Source organism: Colias philodice, chromosome 6, assembly GCF_061535455.1.
Source record: "Colias philodice isolate Cphi_HAF_F1 chromosome 6, ilColPhil1 Martin Lab GWU primary, whole genome shotgun sequence".
Lineage (NCBI taxonomy): Eukaryota > Metazoa > Arthropoda > Insecta > Lepidoptera > Pieridae > Colias > Colias philodice.
Genome location: NC_143091.1, coordinates 1,094,293 through 1,116,740, shown reverse-complemented (window position 1 = coordinate 1,116,740; position 22,448 = coordinate 1,094,293). Strand labels below are relative to the sequence as shown.

General features: G+C 34.1%; 1 protein-coding gene and 1 non-coding gene across 3 annotated transcripts in view; one reads left to right on the top strand and one right to left on the bottom strand.

Moving 5' to 3' along the window:
- Positions 1-364: 364 nt before the first annotated feature.
- The window catches only part of LOC149487449 (uncharacterized), a 93,419-nt gene continuing 71,335 nt past the window's right edge, over positions 365-22,448 (bottom strand). For both annotated transcript variants that reach the window (XM_089696011.1, XM_089696012.1), the window contains exons 2-5: positions 3,663-3,787; positions 2,747-2,922; positions 1,507-1,648; positions 365-1,187 (exon numbers count right to left, since the gene is read on the bottom strand). In XM_089696011.1, the coding sequence (XP_089552137.1) occupies positions 508-1,187; positions 1,507-1,648; positions 2,747-2,922; positions 3,663-3,768 (1,104 nt within the window). In that variant the 5' untranslated portion in view covers positions 3,769-3,787 and the 3' untranslated portion in view covers positions 365-507. The remainder of the gene's footprint in view (positions 1,188-1,506; positions 1,649-2,746; positions 2,923-3,662; positions 3,788-22,448) is intronic.
- TRNAH-GUG (transfer RNA histidin (anticodon GUG)) lies at positions 7,975-8,046 on the top strand. The gene has a single exon. It is a non-coding gene; the product is annotated as a tRNA-His (tRNA).

The following is a 22,448-nucleotide window of genomic DNA, read 5'->3' as shown; positions in this document are numbered from 1 at the left end:
AATATTGAATGTAAAAAATACATTAAATACTATTACTTTATACATATAATATGTATAAAGCACTTTATACATATTATAATTTCCAATATTATAATTGGTTAAACAAGCGTATGTAATTGATTATATTCAACGAAATTCGTCATATTGCTACAAAGACGTTACTTTCAATTTATATCCAATAAACTATTGATAAGTACTATAAAGTAATATGTCTCATACTGTCATCAATATTGGCAATATTGCACATATAATGTTGTTCACGCCTGCAAATGTATCTATATTATATGGACGATATTATTACCACCATTTACATTGCTATTCGAATTCGAACAATAAAACAAACTTAAGTGTTTCATACACTTTATTGCTTCACGGATATTATTCTCCATAAAATCATAAACAACCATGTTTATAACGACGAAACGAGCGGCGCTCCTGCGCGTAGACTATACGAGGCACTGAGAGACAGGAATCACAGATCGAAAGAGCTTAGAAGATAAATGTATATCAATATAGGAAGCTAGAAGGGGGCGGGCGGGGCGAGGGCGCGGGGCGGGCGAGGCGCGGGTGGAACGCGCCCAGGGCTGCCTCGTTCGTTGACGATGGACGCTCCTCCCGAACCCGCAGCTGCGGCATCCTCCACGCAGCGCAGGCAGCGGTCAGCGCGTGTCTGTTCAGCACCCAGTACGCCGCTGCGTTCAGCGCTGAATGAGCGTGACCGAGCAGCAGCGCATACTGACACACAACTATTGGCGCGTTCAGCCCGAACGCACTGCATATCACTATCGCTGCATGCGGACACCAGCATGCGGCGAATATCGCAGCGATGCCTATCAGCACGTTTCCGAGTCGCCGTCGTGAGCGTAACGTCGAAGTTTGCGGTTGTGGGCCAAGAAGGCTGGGCTGCAGTTTCTTTGCTCTTACATCGCCGACATCTACGGCGTCGCGGCGTTCTCTAGGCCCGACACCAGCTACTATTATGACATGTGTCGGTCTTCGAATTAGAGGTACAGGAAGGGGCAGTTCGCCGTGAGCTGCTCGCGCCGTCAGTGATAGAGCAGTGAGTTTGACCCGCACTGCCCAATGGCATTTTGTGACGGCGATCACTGGGACGCAGTATGTGATAACCGCATGCGCTGCAGCTAGTGGCGGACAGGATAGACATGTTGCTATCACTGTAACTCCACCTGGGAACAAAGAGAAAAAAAATATGATGAGACTATTCTTTTGTATTATTCTTTGTGATCAGAAGTTACAGAGAAAAGAAGTCAATTCTGCTAATGTACACAAATTCATTTTAGGTCCTTAACCTAATTTGTAGTCATAACATACTACATTTTATATTAGTAGACAGATACATGCTCTTTTATTTAACATAATATATTTTTCATCGCTCGGGTTATAAAAAGCAAAGTTATGGTCGTTATAAGTGAAATTGTTTCAACCGTACCCAGTCTACCCTATCTATAATCAATAATCCAATATATTACAAAAGTATTTACCTACCCAATAAGAGCGCAGATATCCACACTAAGACTACAGCTAGGAATGGTCGAGAGCAGAGCGTGCCACGACCGCGCCGCACGACGCCGCAGCGGTCCGCTGCCATGGCAACCAGGGAAAGCGTGCTGGCTGCGACCGGGAATGACTGTAGAAATAATAAGCTATAATAGTTTTCAAACATTATAATGATTTCAAAAGTTGACTGAAAATACCTTGGAAAATACTGTTGAATTATCAAAGTCACATTTAATAGAGAAGGCTGGTAAGCGATTATTTCGAAAATACTGTCAAGGAAATTGTAGGTAATCTTTAATTAACAATAAATTATAAACCTTATTATGGTATTGTTCGCAATAATTATTATCAGCGGATATAAATACTTCTCTGATGAACATTTCGTGGTAAAATATTCTATTAAGATTTGAAAATGATTCAATAATTTGAGGGTACTCATAAAATATGATGACAATAAACGAAAAACGAACATAAACCTCGTGCTTTGTATTGTGTTACAAGATTTTAGGTTTTAGTATCTTCATAAAATCTAATACCTAACCTACGCTAAAAATTACCCAAGCCAACAAAGAAAGCATCATATTACAATGGATGATAAAGTCCCATTTATTTACTAAAATGAGATTTTATCCTTCTAACCTTACTCAGCGAAATTAATTCAATTTCATTGAAATTACGTCGGAACATAAACGCTCCGGACTCAGAACTGTAAAGTGAATCTTAAAACTTTATATTCTAGTTGGCTTTATGTTTATTTTATAATATGTTGAAACTTATAACTATAATACTGTCTGAAGAAAGTTGAAAGTTCGTGGTAACTGTTAATTTTCATATAATGGGAGCGTCTGTTTGTGATTTTAAGTGAAATATATTTGCACTTTGCTGAAATGTTCATAGTTCTCAAGGCAATGCGCATATACGTGACTTTCCTATGAACAAATAGTGCAGTTGGTTTAATTTAATAGACAGTAGACACTGGTTATACTGTCATGTTTCAAGAAAGGTATTTAATAGAGCTATACCAGAAAGTAAAGGAAGGTACCCGGTTATTTGGAAGATTTACATGGGGTCATAGATCAACCGTGTAGACTGTAGAGCCTTAGCATATATTAAAATTGTATTAAATTATTAATTATATTATATTAGACTTATTTTTCTTATTTCGAATGTCAAAAAAAGCTAACGCCTCATTTCTATTTCCTCCATTTATATTCGTATATCAAATTACCTCAATATAATAAGTAACATGGCACGGCAGGTGCTGTATGTGTGCGGCGCGCGTGGCGGCCAGCGGCGCACTGGCAGCGCACACGAGGAGGTCCGCGGCGCACGCGCTGAGCAGCTGCGGCGTGCGCAGGCGACTCGCTCCGTTTGACGCTAGGGCTGCCATGAGGCTTACATTGCCTACGAAAAATAGGATAATAAATATGGTATGTAATAGAACAAAAAATTATGAAATTCGGATATGTATTGTTGAGAAGTTTCTGTGGTGGGTTGCGATACTGTGTTTGAATTAAATGGGTTATAAAATGATATTATTGTTTTATTTCTTGGTTATCCTATTTGCCTGATAAACATTGGGTATCTTATGAGCTTTTAATACGAGATATTTATCTGTCCATTACAAATAATACTTTGGTTAGGATTTTAATTTAATTTGTTGATTTGAAAATGAATTTTAGAAAAAATGTCACAATAAAATAAGAACGTAAATGACTCTACATCAGTGAACGAACGCAACTAGAAATTAACTTTAATACTAAGAATAATTTGTTCTCAGAAGAGCACATACTCCACAAGTCCAGAAACACGAATACCCTTAGAGTTTATCAGTATTGTGGTAAGTACTGAAGGTATTAGTTGAGCAGTTTTAGCTGGACTTCGGTCATCAGGTCTTAAAACATTCCCTACTAGCTTTCCGCCTGCGGCCTCGCCCGCGTTTTCAAAGAAAAACTCGCATAGTTCCCGTTCCCGTGGAATTTCCGGGATAAAACCTATCCTATATTACTCGTGGATAATGTAGCTTTCGAATGGTGAAAGAATTTTTAAAATCGGTCCAGTAGTTTATGAGCCTATTCATTACAATCAAACAAACAAAGTTTTCCTCTTTATAATATTAGTGTAGATATATTACAAGAACTCACCTATAATACCAACAACAGAAACCAGCACATAGAGCGCTATGAGCACGGCCAGATGCGCGGGAGTTCGATCTTCCACCGCCCCCTCCTCGCTCCAGTTACCGTACATTGCGATGCATCACTGTAACCTGGAATAAGTAGAAAACTTATAAATGATTTTTTTAAGTATAGAGAGGGAAGGGCGGCTAAGAGGCTAGGCGTCGCCCCGGCATGGCGCAATCCCGCCTCGTGATAGAATTTTGTCAATTCTTTAAAAATTTCTCATATTATGTATTTTTGTATCTTATGCATATGACGGATATCTTCTTGAATCAACTGCGTATTTCGAAAGTCGATAACTCTATTTTTTGGCGTCTATCTTGATGTCCAGTTTATAGTCGACAAAAATAGGGTTGGCCAATTAAATATATTTAATCTTAATCGATCGATAATAGTTAACAAAGATGTGCCTAAGTACCATATTATGGTATAAATTATATTATACTTATTAATTACATAAAGTGCTCTATGTCAAACCGTCTATGCTAATCTATCAATCTTCAGAACTCTAGAGACTATAATAATTGTGTTTCATTGGGCAAGATAATTGGAAGAAAATTACAATAAATCTAGAAGAGCTTCTAAAGATATTAGTTTAGTAACGCAATTGAGCGTATATTTATAAAAAGGTACTGAAGTAACTAAGTCTTCAGAAAAAGGTTATAAAAGTTTCTTCGTAAATATCAAAGTCTTGTAAACTTATAAAACAGTGTTTGGAATAACCATTACTAAATTTGTTACATATTAATATAAGAAAAACAGCAAATTATTTTTGAAATTTTTTACAAAAACTTTGAACTAAAAGTTTAACTTCTAAGCTCGGAACTATATAGTTAACAAATGACCAACATAAGTCGCTTTTAGACCTATACTGTGATTTGCTTCACTCCATATGCCATAAAAATTTTCATTAAAGTGCTGAATTATCAATTCTTCATTACACGTAAATCACTGCAATTTCTAAAGAGTGGTAACGAGTTGAGAGACGAATAAAAAATTTGAACAAAAAGGACGTTAAAGACGTGGACGTTTAAGTTCTAAACGTTTGTACAGAAAACATAAGCGAAAAAATGGGAAAATGCATTTCGTTTGGTTTCTATACAGATTTTTTCTATTTATCTGTACCATTTAATACAATAAATTAAATGAAGACAATAAGTAACATAGTTTTCATTTAATATTACTACTCATACAATATTCACATAATAAATTATACAATATAAACTCGTATACAAAAGGTTACATGCATTCGCGCGAGTTACGACGTTCGTTCGTAATGGCGGCAAAAATATCTCCTATTGGAGAACATTTTGTTTCAACGAATAACAAGAACAGATCCTATTTTATTCCACCACACTGCACAGAGAGAATCTGAAATTTATACACTCAATACTGCAATATTAAGCACACCAACAACAGCGAATATAAAATTCGAAAAGCGTATTCTAAGAGACAGTCGTATTATTGTATCTAAAAGGTTTTCTAATCGGGTATTCTCTAGAGAAAAGGAACAAAGATATAACGAGATATTACGAAGGAATCGCTTTGTCTAGACAACATTTTGCTGCACTTGTGTTTTTTTTTGCCGATTTCTCACCCGTCAACCGGTAATTTTATAGAAGACTTTACAGTCAATGCTTATTTAAATTGCCTAAGTTCCGTCAGGCTTATATAATTTTATGTCATAATTTGTAAGTCCCTTTCTATCTAACGTCTGGAAACTGGCCTCGACTTTGAAAAGGTAAAAATTACGACACAATTGTATGGAAACTTTCCTTACTTATAATTCAGAAAAGTTCCCTGTGAGTCAACTGTACTCATTATATGTACATAATACATAATATGTTTAATGTATATATTATATACATTAAACATATGTTGGGACGTGCTATTGTTATGTTTGGTAGCTTCTCATAATGTCTAACATTTAATTTATACAGACAGATTAACACACAAATAAAGCTCTAACAAAGAGGACGAAAAATTATAAATAATATGGTAAAAATCTAACTGACCCGTTGAACTATATGAGTCAAAAATTCGGTTAAATGTGTCAAGAAAAAGCCCTGAAGAAAGCACTTTTTCTAATACTGTTACGTGAGTTTTATGAAGTTGGAGATATGATTGTGAAGAGAAAGAACAGCTGTACACCAGATCCTGTCTCACTAATGGTATAGCAACCGTCAACTACTTTAATATGACTTTAATATAATATGTCTCTACCATTTTACGAATATTCCTGCACGAAACGTGATCTTACTTTTCACTTTATACGTCACTTTTCATTAAGTGCCACGCCCGCTTTTGCTGGCATACCATTTATAGTTCATTGTAATAATGCCATTTTTGTGATACACATCAATTTATCAAAGTGGCAAGAGCATGTAATGGATTCACAGTAAGTTCTAGGTGAGGAACGAACATTACGTTTGATTTATTACCTACCTGGGAATAAGAAAATGTACTTTTGCTTTAAGCTCACGTAATTATTGCGTAAGATAATACAGCTTAGTTGAGAACTTCTTGGATTATCTAGTTTTACAAGGTCAAGTTTATACATATTTATACTACGGCCACAACGTAGGGTCCTAACCACTAGACGATCACGGCTATCGGAGCAGATACTGGTGGCTGCAAAATGTTTACTGCTTGGAAAAATATTTTGTCCACTCAATGAACCATAACATTTAGGGCGCTTGTATACTGCGCAATTCCAGATGCAGTGAGCGAAAAGATAATTACTACAGCCTGCAGTTAAGCCTACTTTTTTTTCCTTTAGCTTAGTAATGTTTCTTTTCCTTCACATTTATTATAATTCATTCCTATCCCGCTATATCGCAATATAGCCATGGAATGTAGTACCGATAAATTCGAACTCTATATTTTACTTAAGAGTTTTCAAATTGATTTTCATCTCCACGATATCATAATATTACTCGTCAGCTCAAAAGCTGGAGATATATCAGCATATTAAAAAAGAAACCATAACAATTCTTCATAATCTTCTGTATCAAAACACCTCAAAAATATTACTTCAAAATATAAGAACATCAATTTACCCCTGTCCTCGCATAAAGTATCGATTTATTTCTTTAAGTAAAACTTCATAAACGGCAAGTAAAACCTAAATAGCTGTCCTCGCGTAAAGTTCCACCCTCAAACGTTCATGTCATAAGATTTTACGATCACGAGCACATTTCGAGTTTTTTGTCCAAACTTGCACTAAAAGTTTAAGCGGTTGGGATATTGATGTATCGTTCGCGAATTTAATGTGAAGTTGAAAAGTTTTTACTGGGAATACTAATGGGCGTACGTGGTTATGTAGTATATGAGTCTCATATATTTCTCGTTTGACTTACATGTTTCTGCACCTTTTGTAATCAGTTTATAAGTTGTAAAAATTTATATAGCTTACTAGCGGTCCGTCCCGGCTTCGTGGAATACCATAACCATCCTCGTACTTCATGGAATATTATAAAAAAAGAATTAACGAAATCGGATCAACCGTTCTCGAGTTATGCGCTTACCAACACATTTTGCGATTCATTTTTATAGTATAGAGATTAATTATATAATAGCTTCGCCCGTGGTACTGTATATTTCGCAATAAAAGGTAGCCTATGTTCTTTCTCAGGGTCTAAAGATTGTCTGTGCCAAATTTCATCAAAATCGGGATTCATCAAAATTGAGAGGTTTATGCGTGAAAACCATATTCATTTTTATAGTATACATACATACATAATTACAAACTTTTCCTCTTTATAATATTAGTATGGATTAAATTAAAATCTTACTAAAAATAACAGCCCAGCTTATGGAATGATTTCTTCATAAAATGGAGTAACAACAAAAACTCTACATTATATTTCAAGATGTATCATCACTTTGTAGCGCAACTAATACATTAAAAATCCCTGGACAATAATTCGTTACTAAAACATTTAACACGTAAATATCAATATTAGACTGCGTGGAAAAAAATTCGAAGCTTGCACAATCATATTCTTTTATAAATAACTTAAAACAATTGATAAATAATGAGAGTAAAATCGTTTGTTGCGTGGTATATAAACAGCTTAAATTGTCAATTACATGGCAAGTATCGCTTATGCAACCGTTATTGCTCCAGTTTTGTTATAAGAGTTATAACCCGACAAAATTATAATGTAAACAATTAGAAAGTAAGTGTATACGAAAGTGGGGTATTTTATTTTGTCGCGATTTAGTTGTTAAAAATGTAATACAATTTTCATTCGCAGTATCACAAGCTCCGATAGCCGTGATCGTCTAGTGGTTAGGACCCTACGTTGTGGCCGTAGTAACCCAGGTTCGAATCCTGGTCACGGCAGCGAATAGCTGTTACGGCGGAGCATTTTTTTTTTGATTTGCTTTGAAGTAGGACTAGTATCCTCCTAAGAATGTCTCCTTTGATCAGATTTAAAGAAATTTATGTTTGTTTTAACGAAAAAAATACTGGACTTATTTTATATTATATGTTCCCCGCGGTTTCACCCGCATTTCTCCGCTCCTGTTGGTCTTAGCGTGATGTTATATAGCCTTCCTCGGTAAATGGGCTATCTAACACCGTAATAATTTTTCAAATCGGACCAGTAGTTCCCGAGATTAGTGCGTTCAAACAAACAAACAACTCTTCAGCTTTATAATATTAGTATAACAGCCGCGCTTATGGAAAGATCAGGTTTTCAGCCAAACAAACGAACGTTTAACTAACACGAGCAAAGACACGTTGAAAGTACTATAACATAAATGTTTCCAGTTTCAACAACGTCTGCTTTAATTTAACCAGTAATTAAATAACTCATTTGAAATTCATTTGCATAGAAATTATTCATGAACGGTTCATAAGAGCCTTCGTACAATTAAATTTAAAAAATTATAAGTACACTCTAAAATGATATCGCATTGCGGGGATGTTTCAAGAGTACTAGAAATTGAAAATATTTAATACTAAATAATGTGTTCGATTTAAATTGCGATAAGGCTCAATTCACAGTAATTATTCTGGTCGTCCTTTATACATTTTCCAGAATTTTCCGTTGATCTCTTGAAAAGGTCAAAGTATTACGTATTTTTAAAGACTATTTTTTTAATTTAACTATAATCTATAAAAACGCGCCTGAATAGATTTTAGAATTCAATGGTAATAATTATACTTATACTTTATTTGTCATTAAATTATACTTTTACTTTAAAAGAACACTTGTTACGTCAGAAAAAAAATTGAAAAATGATATTTTATCATTGCTCTACAATACCTTTACATATTTCTTTACACTTAGGTACATTCTCATAAGTACCATACCAAGTATCAAATTCCTAAATCTAAATAGTATCAAAATAACAATAGCTAGACATCCTATACAATTTGAATATTCAAATTATAATAACAAACAACAATGCAGATTTGTCCAATGCTTGTTGCATTTCAATAGGTACTTGTAGTTCAAGTGAGAGCCGTTAAAGACAGGAGGTCGAATTTCGACCTTCTGGAAAATGTAGTAAAGATTATTTTCAAATGGATCGTTGTCGAATGTCAAATATTCACAATAACAATGTTCTTCCTTTACCATTGAATTGAATTGTTCCCCAAAGATTCAACTAGAAACTAATGCCATCCACCTCATAGTCAGTAATAAATGCCACACATAAATAAGTTGGTACCGTCAACAAAATAAAGACGAAACCATCAATCCCCGCTAAACAAATATTTCTGGAAGGTTCTATTTTTCAAGAGCAATTCACTCGATCTTTCTTCAATGCTGAGGTGCATTCTTATTTGTATCAAATATATTTACATGAGAATCCTGTCGTATTATTAAAGTCTAAGGAAAGTTTTTCTATAGGAATACGTGATTGGAAAGCCTAAATGACGTCCCTTTTTAGGCAAATTTTATATGTAAAAGTATTGAACGATACGTGACTAAGGAGTTAGGTCCCCCGATTTGCCTTCAATTTATTTGCAATGATAGACAAGTAATATTGTTAGTTTTCGGCCTGGAGGGTGTGATCAGAATATTGGCTGATATTGAGAAATTTAAACGTTTATTGATTATGAGATTGAATCAGAGACGGCGCGTAGGCTAACTTAAATTTGCAAAGCTACCTACTATGATATTTAATTTTAAGGGAAATTATATTTTACACGCAATAATCGTCAAAAGCAATATTCTGTCGTTAGTGTCGATTTTTATATGGTATGGGTTCCATTCTAACTACTGAAAAAATATAATCTATACTAATACTAATAATTATTGAAAAATAAATTGTTATAATATTTTTTATTTTAATTATAAAGCTGAAGAATTTGTTTGTTTGTTTCAACGAACTAATCTCAGGAATTACTGGTCCGATTTAAAAAATTATTTCAGTGTTAGATAGCCTATTTATCGAGATATATCATCACGCTAAGACCAACAAGAGCTTAGCCACGCGGGTGAATCCGCGGGGCGCAGCTAGTTGGCTAATATTTTTAAGTGTTTCAGTTGCCTAAAATCATTAATTAATTGGTTATTTCAAAAGTAATTACTATTTAATACCTTCTGAATAAATTATCCAAAAGTGCCATTTACAATACCCTAATAGCGTTTGATAAGATTATTGCTTTAAGTACTTTAAAAGCTTAAGAACTTAATAAGTTTCTGAGACAATAGGAATTAATGAAGATCTATAGATTAGCGAATTCTCTTAATACGATTACCAGTTCTAGAAATGGTTTTAGATAAATTGCTGTTTATAGTTAAAATAATAAATATGAAGGAAATTATTAAATTTGATGTAGATAACACAAGCGCAATATAAACATAAACAACGAAATATATTTGTGTTTTATATTTTTCACAAGTACTTATAAGTTTTTTCCTTTTTCTTCACATAAGTACGTCCAATATTTCAAACTATCATTCAATTCAATTCTAGAACTACATTATTTTCTAATATTAATGTTTCCTAACAATACATTTATAAACGTAAAGTTAACCGCAATATAATTTATTACTGATAAAATGAGTCTCTGTTAGAGACAACGGTTTTCATTAAAACATTTCAAATACATTAAGCGTTGTCAAAACAAAGTATTCACAACAAAATTACGCTGAAATTCTTCGATAAGTAAATTATTTATCAAAATTAAAACTCTTATATGTACAACAAGAGTAACAAACTCGTTCATAATCTCGTCTCGATTTTCTATTACGCTAATAGCGGGAGAAAATCGAATCCCATCCTTATCCCATAGGTCGATCCCATCTCCAGGGATTGAGACAAATGAACCACCAAATTTTCACCTCGGGACAGAGAGGCGTGATTTCACGCGAATTTAAGGTGGAATTTCCTTGTGATATTGCAATATATGCTCTATCATATGGTATTAAGGTTAGCATTTGAATGGTTGATTAGGTTAAAGACATTTACAAGTGATGGGATTAAGTGGAGGTCTCTTAATTTGTTGGACCCAAGGGTACTGTTATGCAGAGTGGCTTAATGTTACCTTAGGATGGATTAAAATAATTCGTCTTAAGCGTCTTATTCACGGTCCATCCCCGACGTACGTCGGCTCAAGGCCGCGGTGCTGGATGTATCCTACTGACGATCGTGCGCGCATCAAGCATGGCTAGGGTTGCCAACTTTTATTTGAAGTTATAGAGTATATCTGATTTTAAAGGAGGTAAATAAAGAGTAAATAAATATTTTTAAAAATGTATTTTTTTATACTTTTAGCAGAACATACCTAAAAATTTTTCATTATTTTTAAATGAATTATATGAATCCAAACATTCCAAATCTAAATTTATATATTTCAAGAGCTCATTTTTAATTAATTTATAATGAAGCACAGTTTCTCTCTTCTCGCCACTTCACATTCATGACCGAAAAGACTCTTTCAATAAAAGCTGAAGTGGCGGGAACAGAGAGTATATAGCTAATCATTTTTTTTAAACAAACAAATTCGTCAAGACATTTTTTTTTAAATAAATTGCCATTTTTCTGCAGTGGACTTTTGCATAAAATCTGTGTTATTCAACAATTCGCCTTGGAGTTCTTTTAAAATAATAACTTCTGAATATAAACTGTCCATGTGTACTTTTTAATATTGATTATCATTACTTTTGGATCAACCTATGTAGGTATGTTTAGTCTTCGTAAATTAAGTTTTCCTTCTATAATTTGTTCTAAATTATTAAATTCAATAATATTTTTTTAAAGATATTGTATTTAGTGAAGATATAGAATTATCACTACTAAAATCAAACCATTTTTATAAATAAATCAAACATTTGTCTTGGGGAATTGGGGATACAGACGATACAGTAAATAGTCGACTTTTTTGGTTTTGATAATGGGTTTGCATAATATTACACGACTGGCACTCACTTAAAGTAAAAATTGTGTGAAAGAGAGTATTTTAGCATTATAGATTATAGAGTATGCCTACATGATAGTACAATACTCTATTTTATCACAAAAAAATCATATCAATAGGCCACGTTTCCAAGTATTTACATTAATTTCTGTTGGCAACACTGATCTGCTGTACGTCCGCGCTATTCACTGTCCATCTGCACGACGTTCGCGGTGGTGGGGGTGCTCGCTGGATGAAAAGTTGGTCGTGCACGTCCAGCAAGCTAATAATAATAATTATTGACGTACGTCAACACTATTCACTGTCGTTTTGCGTCGTGCATCGTGTATGACCTTGGCGGGACGTACGTCAAGATGGACCGTGAATACGACGCTTTAGGCTCTGCGTCGAACTTAATTAATAATATTGTTGTTTTTGAAATCTTCAGCGGGACTAAGTTGCTAAATGGGTAATATGAATCCCCTGTGAGTCCATTTGCTCGTTTCTTCGCTGCGCTGTTTGCTTTAAGTGAATTGGTTCAAGCTAATGGATAATTAAGTGAAATTAAAATAAAACCTTGAGTTGCTTTTATTAAATTCAAATTAAATTTTAATACTTGGGAACAAAAATTGAATTTAACAGTTAAGTGGTTTATACTATTATATACCTATAATTAATTTTATTAAAAACTTTGATTAAATTTGCATCAAAAACCACTCTATCATCAGTAATCACGCATTCAAAATAGTAATGACACAGATTTTACTTTTTTTGAAAAATATTTTTTTGCCAACCCTACTTTTTCCCAAAGGAGGTAAAGATCGAGTCACGCCGAAGTAAATAACACGATTATGAGTTCAACAATGAGATCAATAGTTTCGTATTGGTGCGTCGCCCTGTTCAATGGGGAATTGGATGTCCATGTTTTGTGTACTTTGACGGACTATTTATTTTTATATTTTTTATAGTTATACTTTTCTATTATATTTTTTGAGTGAAAATACGTACTTTAATTTTAAATTGCGTTCGTCAAAACTAAATTTCTTTATAATATGTCACAAAAATCGTTTACGAGGAAGAAATAAAAAAAATGAGGAAAACTAATTTATGTAACAACTGTAGATAATTATATCTGTGCCACTCCTACAAAAGTTTATTCTACACGTGCAAAAATTAAATTTAGTTTTCAATTAATATTGAAAGTATCACCATTTTGCAGTATGATCAAGAACAATAAAATTGGCATGTAACATATATGTAATAAACCATTAAATGCCATAAACCTCTACCACTTAGGTACACCCTTCCCCATCCTTGCCATATAAAACAAAAAAACGCTTATTACAATAAAAATCATATTAAGTATAATTTTCTACAAAAACCATATAAAACGTAAATCTCAGTCACCCTACACCAAGTCAAAGCTTAACTCGTACATTTGGTCGCCTACAGCAAATTCTATTACTTCGCTTTAGGAGATTGCCTATATACACATTCGCACTTTAGAAGCTGGAATAAACGCTTTTATTTAATGTATTGAGTGATTTCTCACTTGCTTTATCGTGTTTATTTTAATTCATTCAGTATTCGTGCGTAAAATACGCTAAATAGTTAATTTAAAACTTAGTTCTTTTTTCAGATATCGGTGTTATAAGGGTCTAGGGGTATGTATGAAAAACTAAATTGAAATTTATTTTATTCTTCTTGATATTAAAGAGCTTTCACTGACTCTACAATATCATTGATAGTAAACGAACCCATACACTTTAGCAATACAACAAATTGGAACGACTGTCGTGATACGTGTGTCGTCTTCCTTCCAAACGCATGAACCTATTTTAATCAGACTCTCACAAGTGGATAGCTCATGTTTAGTATGTACTACAAACTTCATTTTCTTCATCATATTATACATCTGTTCTCATTGACTAAGACGAAGCCAGGAGTTTTAGCTAGCAAGCTTCTATATCTCTTGAAATGTATCGTGATTCGTGACTTAGGAAATATTGCTTATTTTAATACTATCTTTAAGGTTGGTCTATGAGTCCTTAAAAAGCTTTTAATTTGACACATAAATATTTTATTTAAAAGTTAAAATAATTAGCAACACAATCTATACTAATATTATAAAGCTGAAGAGTTTGTTTGTTTGTTTGTTTGAACTTTGAACGCGCTAATCTCGAGAACTACTGGTCCGATTTGAAAAATTCTTTCGGTGTTAGATAGCTCATTTATCGAGGAATAGGCTATATATCATCACACTAAGACGGACAGGAGAGGAGCCACGGGGGTGAAACCGCGCGGAGCGGCTAGTATAAAAAAAAAAAAAAAATATTTATAAAAAAACTGAAAAAAATTAATAAAGCAGTATGTAAGTATTCGAAAGTAAATAGCCATAGATCAAAACACACAGTTTGTATATAATTCACTAATTGCAACCGAAAACAACAAACACACATAAATTAGACATCATAATGAAAACTAACCAAGCTCATAATTGTACCTAATAAGCGCCATCATATAAATCTAAATACATAACTATGAAATATATTGTTTCTTGTTAGCAAAACGCCTGTGAAATACCAAAACCGCATTTCACTGTACCTACTAATGAAGATGTATGGCGTATCTCCATTTGAGTTACTTTAGTTCTGCCATTATTCTTCTTATATTCAATATATCTGTGATTTTGGATCGCTATTGAAGTTATTTTTAGACTAGCTACTCGTCCCGGCTCTATTCAGCAAGTTTCGGCATCCTTAATCCGTCAGTCCTCGGATCACAGACACAATAGAAAATCTATTGTGTCTCGGCCCGATCGGGCCGCTCGGTGGTCAATGGGTTAATGTAGCGGAGACCAATTTAGAATCCAAAAATCATGAAATACCCTTCCATAGATTTAGTTTTGAGTAAAACTGGTGTAGTGTAACTATCCTGACTTTCTTTATTGTACTCATTTATTTACATTATAATATAAAAAAAAACGTGAAGTCCCATGTCCCATGTCCCAGTCCCATGGGGTAAGGGGCAGATGCATTATACATCTGTTTCGCTGATCGATTTTCTTTTGGGACAAGTAGGTGATCAGCCTTCTGTGTCCTACCAGACCAAGACATTTTTTTTTCTTTGTCTCCACCGGGAATCGAACCCAGGACCCCTCACGCGTCAACCACTGCACCGAGGAGGCGGTCAATTAATATAGTTTTAAAATAATACAAGATTTGAAATGCTTTTTTAATTTATACTAGCGGTCCGCCCCGGCTTCGCCCGTGGTACATGTTTACGTTTTCTCTACATAAGAACCATCCTCGTACTTCAAGGAATATAATAAAAAAAGAATTATCGAAATCGGTTCAGCCGTTCTCGAGTTATGCGCTTACCAACACATTTTGCGATTCATTTTTATATATAAGATTTGAGATTTCAAAGCTATCTATCCTATGCTGTACATTCCTAGATTCGAGGTTCTTTGGAAGAGACCATTCCTCAGGGATACGGTTACTGCTTGCACAAGATATTACAAATGTTGTATTTTCCTACGGTATTTTCATTTCATTGATTGGCGGCTGAACTCTACCATATTAAAAAAACTGTATTTGTATTTGCAGTCTGAATATCATAAGATGTTTAACTCAATTTACTCATTACTTAATTATTTTATAAGTATTTGAAATTTGCATTGGCTTACACAGAGCCATAATACTACTTACATCCCGTGTACCTTTTATAGAAAGTCGTTTAATATCGATCATTGGTTTTAAGACGTTGAACGATTAGATAAAGTTCCCCACAATTTCTATTATAAATTGGCAATGACGCGCATCGTTGATATATTTTGCTTTTCCCAGCTAAGAAAAATTCCTCCAGAGCACGAATCTGGTATTTAAATTCAGAACATTGAGGTTCAAATTCCCGTGGGAAATAAACTGCAGTGTAATGTATTATGACGTCATCGGCGAGTGAGTTTGACGTATCCTTAACGTAATCCATTTCAAGTGGTTATTAGAGGCAGTAGTGTTTGCAATATTATAATTTTAGATGACACTAGCAGACCTGGCAAATATTGTTCCGCCTTACCACGTAGTATATTATTATTAGTCTGTGGCCTTACCCTTATAAGGGGAAGAAAAATAGATATTGTCCGATTCTCAGACCCTCCCAATATGCACATAAAATTTCAAGAGAATCTGTCTAGCCATTTCAGAGGAGATTAACTTCAAATACCGCAAATACAAACCGCGACAGGAGTATTTTACACATGAGAAGAAGATATATAAAAACCAAATAAATTTTTAATATAAAACTGGAATATGTCTATATTATTGACCAATATTTTATTGCGTATAGCCTTATCGTACCACATAGAATGAACGCATTTGCTGCGTTTCAGCAGCTTAAGTACTATCAGACCCGCTTCCTATTTTCTATTTATAGAATTTAATTTCCTTGCTCGGCTATTTCATACGTGTGTTATTATGGATGCATTTCCTAATACACAAAAACAAGCATCAGGAGTGCGCATATTTGAGTTTTAGTATCAAAATTGTCGGGTATAGATAGCTGGAATTGCAAATACATAAGTAACATAAGAAACATACCTACGTATACATAAGTACCTATATAACGATTAGAAACTTAGCTAATTTTATCATTAAATACTTTTGAAAACTCTGCATCTAATATTCAACTTAACAAGGAAAAACCGGCCAAGTGCGAGTCGGGCTCGCGCACAAAGGGTTCCGTAGCAGCAAATATAATAAATTACAGTTAAATCAACCTATCTCAAAAACTATAAGAGATACTTTGATCAAACCAAAAATCGTTGAAAGAGTTAATTAGCATGCATCACCTCTATTTTTTTTAGAATTTTATACCCCGTAGTTATAAAAATAGAGGGGGGGGGACATACTTTTTACGACTTTGAGAGCTGATATCTCAAAAACCGTTCACTTTAAGAAAAATGTTTTTTAGAAAACTTTATATCATTTTAAAAGACCTTTCCATTGATACCCCACACGGGTATGTACATCGAAAAAAAAAATTTCATCCCTCAGTTACATGTATGGGGGGCCCCACCCCCAATTCTTTTTTTTACTATTTAGTGTCATATTTTTGTAGCGGTTCATACAACACATATTCCCATCAAATTTCATCACTGTAGTACTTATAGTTTCCGAGTAAATCGGCTGTGACAGACGGACAGACGGACAGACGGACAGACGGACATGACGAAACTATAAGGGTTCCGTTTTTGCCATTTTGGCTACGGAACCCTAAAAAGGGTAGCAATACCGAAACACAAGTTCGTTCTCATCATTTGTCTTTTTCTGCACTGACCCATAAAATTAATGAAGTCCCAATATCAATTCGAGTTTAGTAATATTCATTACATATCTCTCTGATTGCTCCAATTTAATTAATGGCTATCACTTATCCCAATAATCTTGTAATCAGAGGCTCAGCTCATCAGCCCTAATTGCATGACTGAGTCACGCAATTCCGGTCCCTTTTCCAATACTAATTGGGTCTTTTTCTCTAATGAGCTAGTTACAGCGAGTGTCCAGTTTTAATTGTGAATGTTACATTGTATTTCAGGAAAGTCGGGATGTAACTCAAATACTTAAGTATGTATCAGGGACCAACTGGCACGGCTAAAAAGCTTTATAAATACTAGGAAATACTAGATAATTATTAATAACTAGCTTTCCACCCGCGGCTTCGCCCGCGTTTTCAAACAAAAACCGGCATAGTTCCCGTTCCCGTGGGATTTCCGGGATAAAACATGTATTATTCTGATGTATAAGCTATATTGTGGTAAAGTTTCATTCAAATCCATTCAGTAGTTTTTACGTGAAAGAGTAACAAACATCCATACATACAAACTTTCGCCTTTATAATAGTAGTAAGATGTGAATAAATGTTATTTTCTGTGAAGAAATGAAACATTATAGAATACAAATGATTATCGTGCTTTGTCTGGTAGAGGCCACTGTTGGTATAAGGTCGCTAGGCTGTCTTACACGACCTTAATTATTAAATGGTTTATTTACAATACCTACATAATATTTACCTACAGTATACTTAAGTGATTATTAAATTCACCTATTACCCACCGAAAACCCATTCTTTGAATTTTTAACACGTTCAGGACATCATTTGACTCTAATAAATAAAGCCCACATTGACTGGGAATCCAAAGCATTATGTACTAAGTACTACTTAGTTCTTATGTACTAAGACATTTTGAATAAATGCTTATAAATGGTGGCCACTATAGCACACACATATTCTTATTATAAGTGAAATCCCATATCCCCTAGTGGGGTAACGAGCAGATGCATTATACATCTGTTTCACTGATCGATTTTCTTTAGGGACAAGTAGGTGATCAGCCTTCTGTGTCCTACCAGACCGAGACATTTTTTTTTCTTCGTCTCCACCGGGAATCGAACCCAGGACCCCTCGGTGCTACGCTCACGCGTCAACCCCTGTACAAGGAGGCGGTCAATATATTCTTATTATACTTCATATAATATATTAATTTACTATATACCATTTTCGTACGCTATTTGTGCCATTCTTTCGTTTTGATGAATGTGCTTTGGTAGCCATCTTGCACTTTATATGATAGTGTAATCATCATTTGCATTTCAAAAAGACAGCTCAAAGATATTGAAGTAGATCGAAATGGTGTGGACGTTAGCATCGTCGTTATCATATAATATTATATGTGAATGTGCTCTTTTTAGGGTTCCGTAGCCAAAATGGCAAAAACGGAACCCTTATAGTTTCGTCATGTCCGTCTGTCCGTCTGTCCGTCTGTCCGTCTGTCACAGCCGATTTACTCGGAAACTATAAGTACTACAGTGATGAAATTTGATGGGAATATGTGTTGTATGAACCGCTACAAAAATATGACACTAAATAGTAAAAAAAAGAATTGGGGGTGGGGCCCCCCATACATGTAACTGAGGGATGAAATTTTTTTTTTCGATGTACATACCCGTGTGGGGTATCAATGGAAAGGTCTTTTAAAATGATATAAAGTTTTCTAAAAAACATTTTTCTTAAAGTGAACGGTTTTTGAGATATCAGCTCTCAAAGTCGTAAAAAGTATGTCCCCCCCCCCTCTATTTTTATAACTACGGGGTATAAAATTCTAAAAAAAATAGAGGTGATGCATGCTAATTAACTCTTTCAACGATTTTTGGTTTGATCAAAGTATCTCTTATAGTTTTTGAGATAGGTTGATTTAACTGTAATTTATTATATTTGCTGCTACGGAACCCTTTGTGCGCGAGCCCGACTCGCACTTGGCCGGTTTTATTTAAAATATCTTTGCTATAAATTACTTGAGAAATTTTTATAAAATAATTCGAGTGTACTTTTATGTTATGAAGAAAAAATATTGTCAAAGCAAGTCAGATGACACAATATATTGCAACAAATAAGAAATACAATATAAATAAATATTACTGAGCTTTCGCTTGTGTTATGGAAACCAGGTGACTGATAAACACACATATATAATTTTATTAAATCAATAGATTAAACATAATAACATGCGGGCTAATCGCTAAAGCAATATCTTCCAAAAAACCTGGTGAAGAGCACATTGAATATTCAATAACCAAAATATTACTTAGATGTAAAATAAATTTTACAAGAATCAATTCACAACTTATATATACAGGGTGTAATCGTTAAGTGTGCACAGGCGATTATTCCGTAACTATTACAGATATCAAAAAACTTTAAACTGATATCGAAAGTACTTAACCTAATGAGTAAAATGGCCATAATAAATTTTTAAAAATAATACGAGAAATATCTAAAAAATTAACTTTAAGCCCTCCCATACATTTAGTATGAGATATGAATATCCCATGTACATGGGTTGATCCAAAAGTAATGATAATCAATATTAAACAAGGTCATTACAGTTAAAATAATTATGTATTTCTCTAGATAGTCTTCTAACTAGATAATACTTCGATATTTTTTTTCCTTAACTTAGAAAAAAAAAACTTTGACTTCATCTACAAAAACCCCTCAAAATCGGCCATCACTTCGCTGTCGTCTTAAAATTTCTTATATCGACGGTGTTTCTTGTGCCGAGGTAAGAGATAGAATTAACTAGGAGCTAGATCTTACAAACAGGGTGGGTGTTCAAGCATTTTCAATGCCGATTTTTGATTGGCAGCCATCGCAACTGACGCTTTGTGATCTGGTGCGTTGTCTTGGTGAACCAACATTCAAGACCGAAGTTTGCCATGTCTCTTTTTCTTACTAACCTACCCACAATCTTTTAATTTGGTCTGTGTAGTAAGAGCCCTGTGTAGTAGTGGCTACCTTCTTAAAATATTCCACATTTCTTCAGCGTCCCAAAAAACTACGGCTTTAATCTATCCTACTAATTTTCACTTTGAAAATCTTCACCGTCACTTTGGAAGCTCGCATCCAGGCCATTGATTGTTTCTTGGTTTCAGCATAAACATGGTGAACCCAGGTAACGCCCATGGTCACAAATCGTGACAAAAAATTATCCTGATCTCATTAAAAATTTAGAAATTCACCCTCTAAATGTCGAATCGTTGTTTCTTCTTTTCGTCGGGAAACGTTCTGGCTGCACTGTTCACATTAAAATTAATGTTAATACTTGGAAACGTGGCCTGTAGATATAATTTTTTTGTGATAACTTAGTGATTACATGAGCAAGCATAAAACATTTATTTTATATTTTTATGTGCACAGGAAATACCCAATTATCATTACTTTTGGATCAACCTATACATTTAATATGAAAGATTTTAGCTTTTTTTTTGTTTTTTTGGTTTTCTGCTTTAATTACTTCGCAAATTTGGAGGGAAGTTCATTTAGAAACTGTAAATAGACCTCCTCATTGTATTGCACAATAAGGACGTCACTTCGAAAATCTACTATGAATACAAAATGTATGGGAAATAAATTGTATGGGAGCGTTTAATGTAACATTTTTGGTTATTTCTCGTTTTATTTTTAAAAATTTATTATGGCCATTTTACTCATTAGGTTAAGTACTTTCGATATCAGTTTAAAGTTTTTTGATATCTGCAATAGTTACGGAATAATCGCTTGTGCACACTTAACGATTACACCCTGTATAAGCATTAAATTAAGCTTATATATAAGCATTAAATTAAGTTAGTTAATCTGTGATATAGCTTATATATAATTTAATAAATTAAGATTAATTAACTAGCTTACCGCCCGCGGCTTCACCCGCTTTGTCTAAAACATAATAAATTATATACTAAGACCTTACTCTTGAATCACTCTATCTATTAAAAAAAACGCATCAAAATCCGTTGCGTAGTTTTAAAGATATAAGCATACATAGGGACATAGGGACAGAGAAAGCGACTTTGTTTTATACTATGTAGTGATATATTTTAAACCCGCTTTTTAGGGTTCCGTAGCCAAAATGGCAAAAACGGAACCCTTATAGTTTCGTCATGTCCGTCTGTCCGTCTGTCCGTCTGTCCGTCTGTCACAGCCGATTTACTCGGAAACTATAAGTACTACAGTGATGAAATTTGATGGGAATATGTGTTGTATGAACCGCTACAAAAATATGACACTAAATAGTAAAAAAAAGAATTGGGGGTGGGGCCCCCCATACATGTAACTGAGGGATGAAATTTTTTTTTTCGATGTACATACCCGTGTGGGGTATCAATGGAAAGGTCTTTTAAAATGATATAAAGTTTTCTAAAAAACATTTTTCTTAAAGTGAACGGTTTTTGAGATATCAGCTCTCAAAGTCGTAAAAAGTATGTCCCCCCCCCTCTATTTTTATAACTACGGGGTATAAAATTCTAAAAAAAATAGAGGTGATGCATGCTAATTAACTCTTTCAACGATTTTTGGTTTGATCAAAGTATCTCTTATAGTTTTTGAGATAGGTTGATTTAACTGTAATTTATTATATTTGCTGCTACGGAACCCTTTGTGCGCGAGCCCGACTCGCACTTGGCCGGTTTTATATTTACTTCTTTTAATTTAAACCTCTCAAATTGGTATAACCACAGACTAATAATAATATAATATGTACTACGATAACGATTAACGTCTGTTCATGGTTTGGTCCTTCGCGTAAAAACTACTGAACGAGTTTGATTTAAATTTGGTATTCAAATAGATTAAAGCCTGAAATAACTTCAGCCGAAGTTAATATTCAATTAAATGCTTGAAGAGGTATGCCAATCTAATTCTAAAGTTTGGACATTCCATTTTATAGCGAAATAATTCTGAAAACGTTTAAAAATAGAGTATTAAATCAAACGTTTATTTTTGGATATTTAAAAGGGGACATCATTTGTCGTAGTTTATTAAGAACTTTACTTACTACT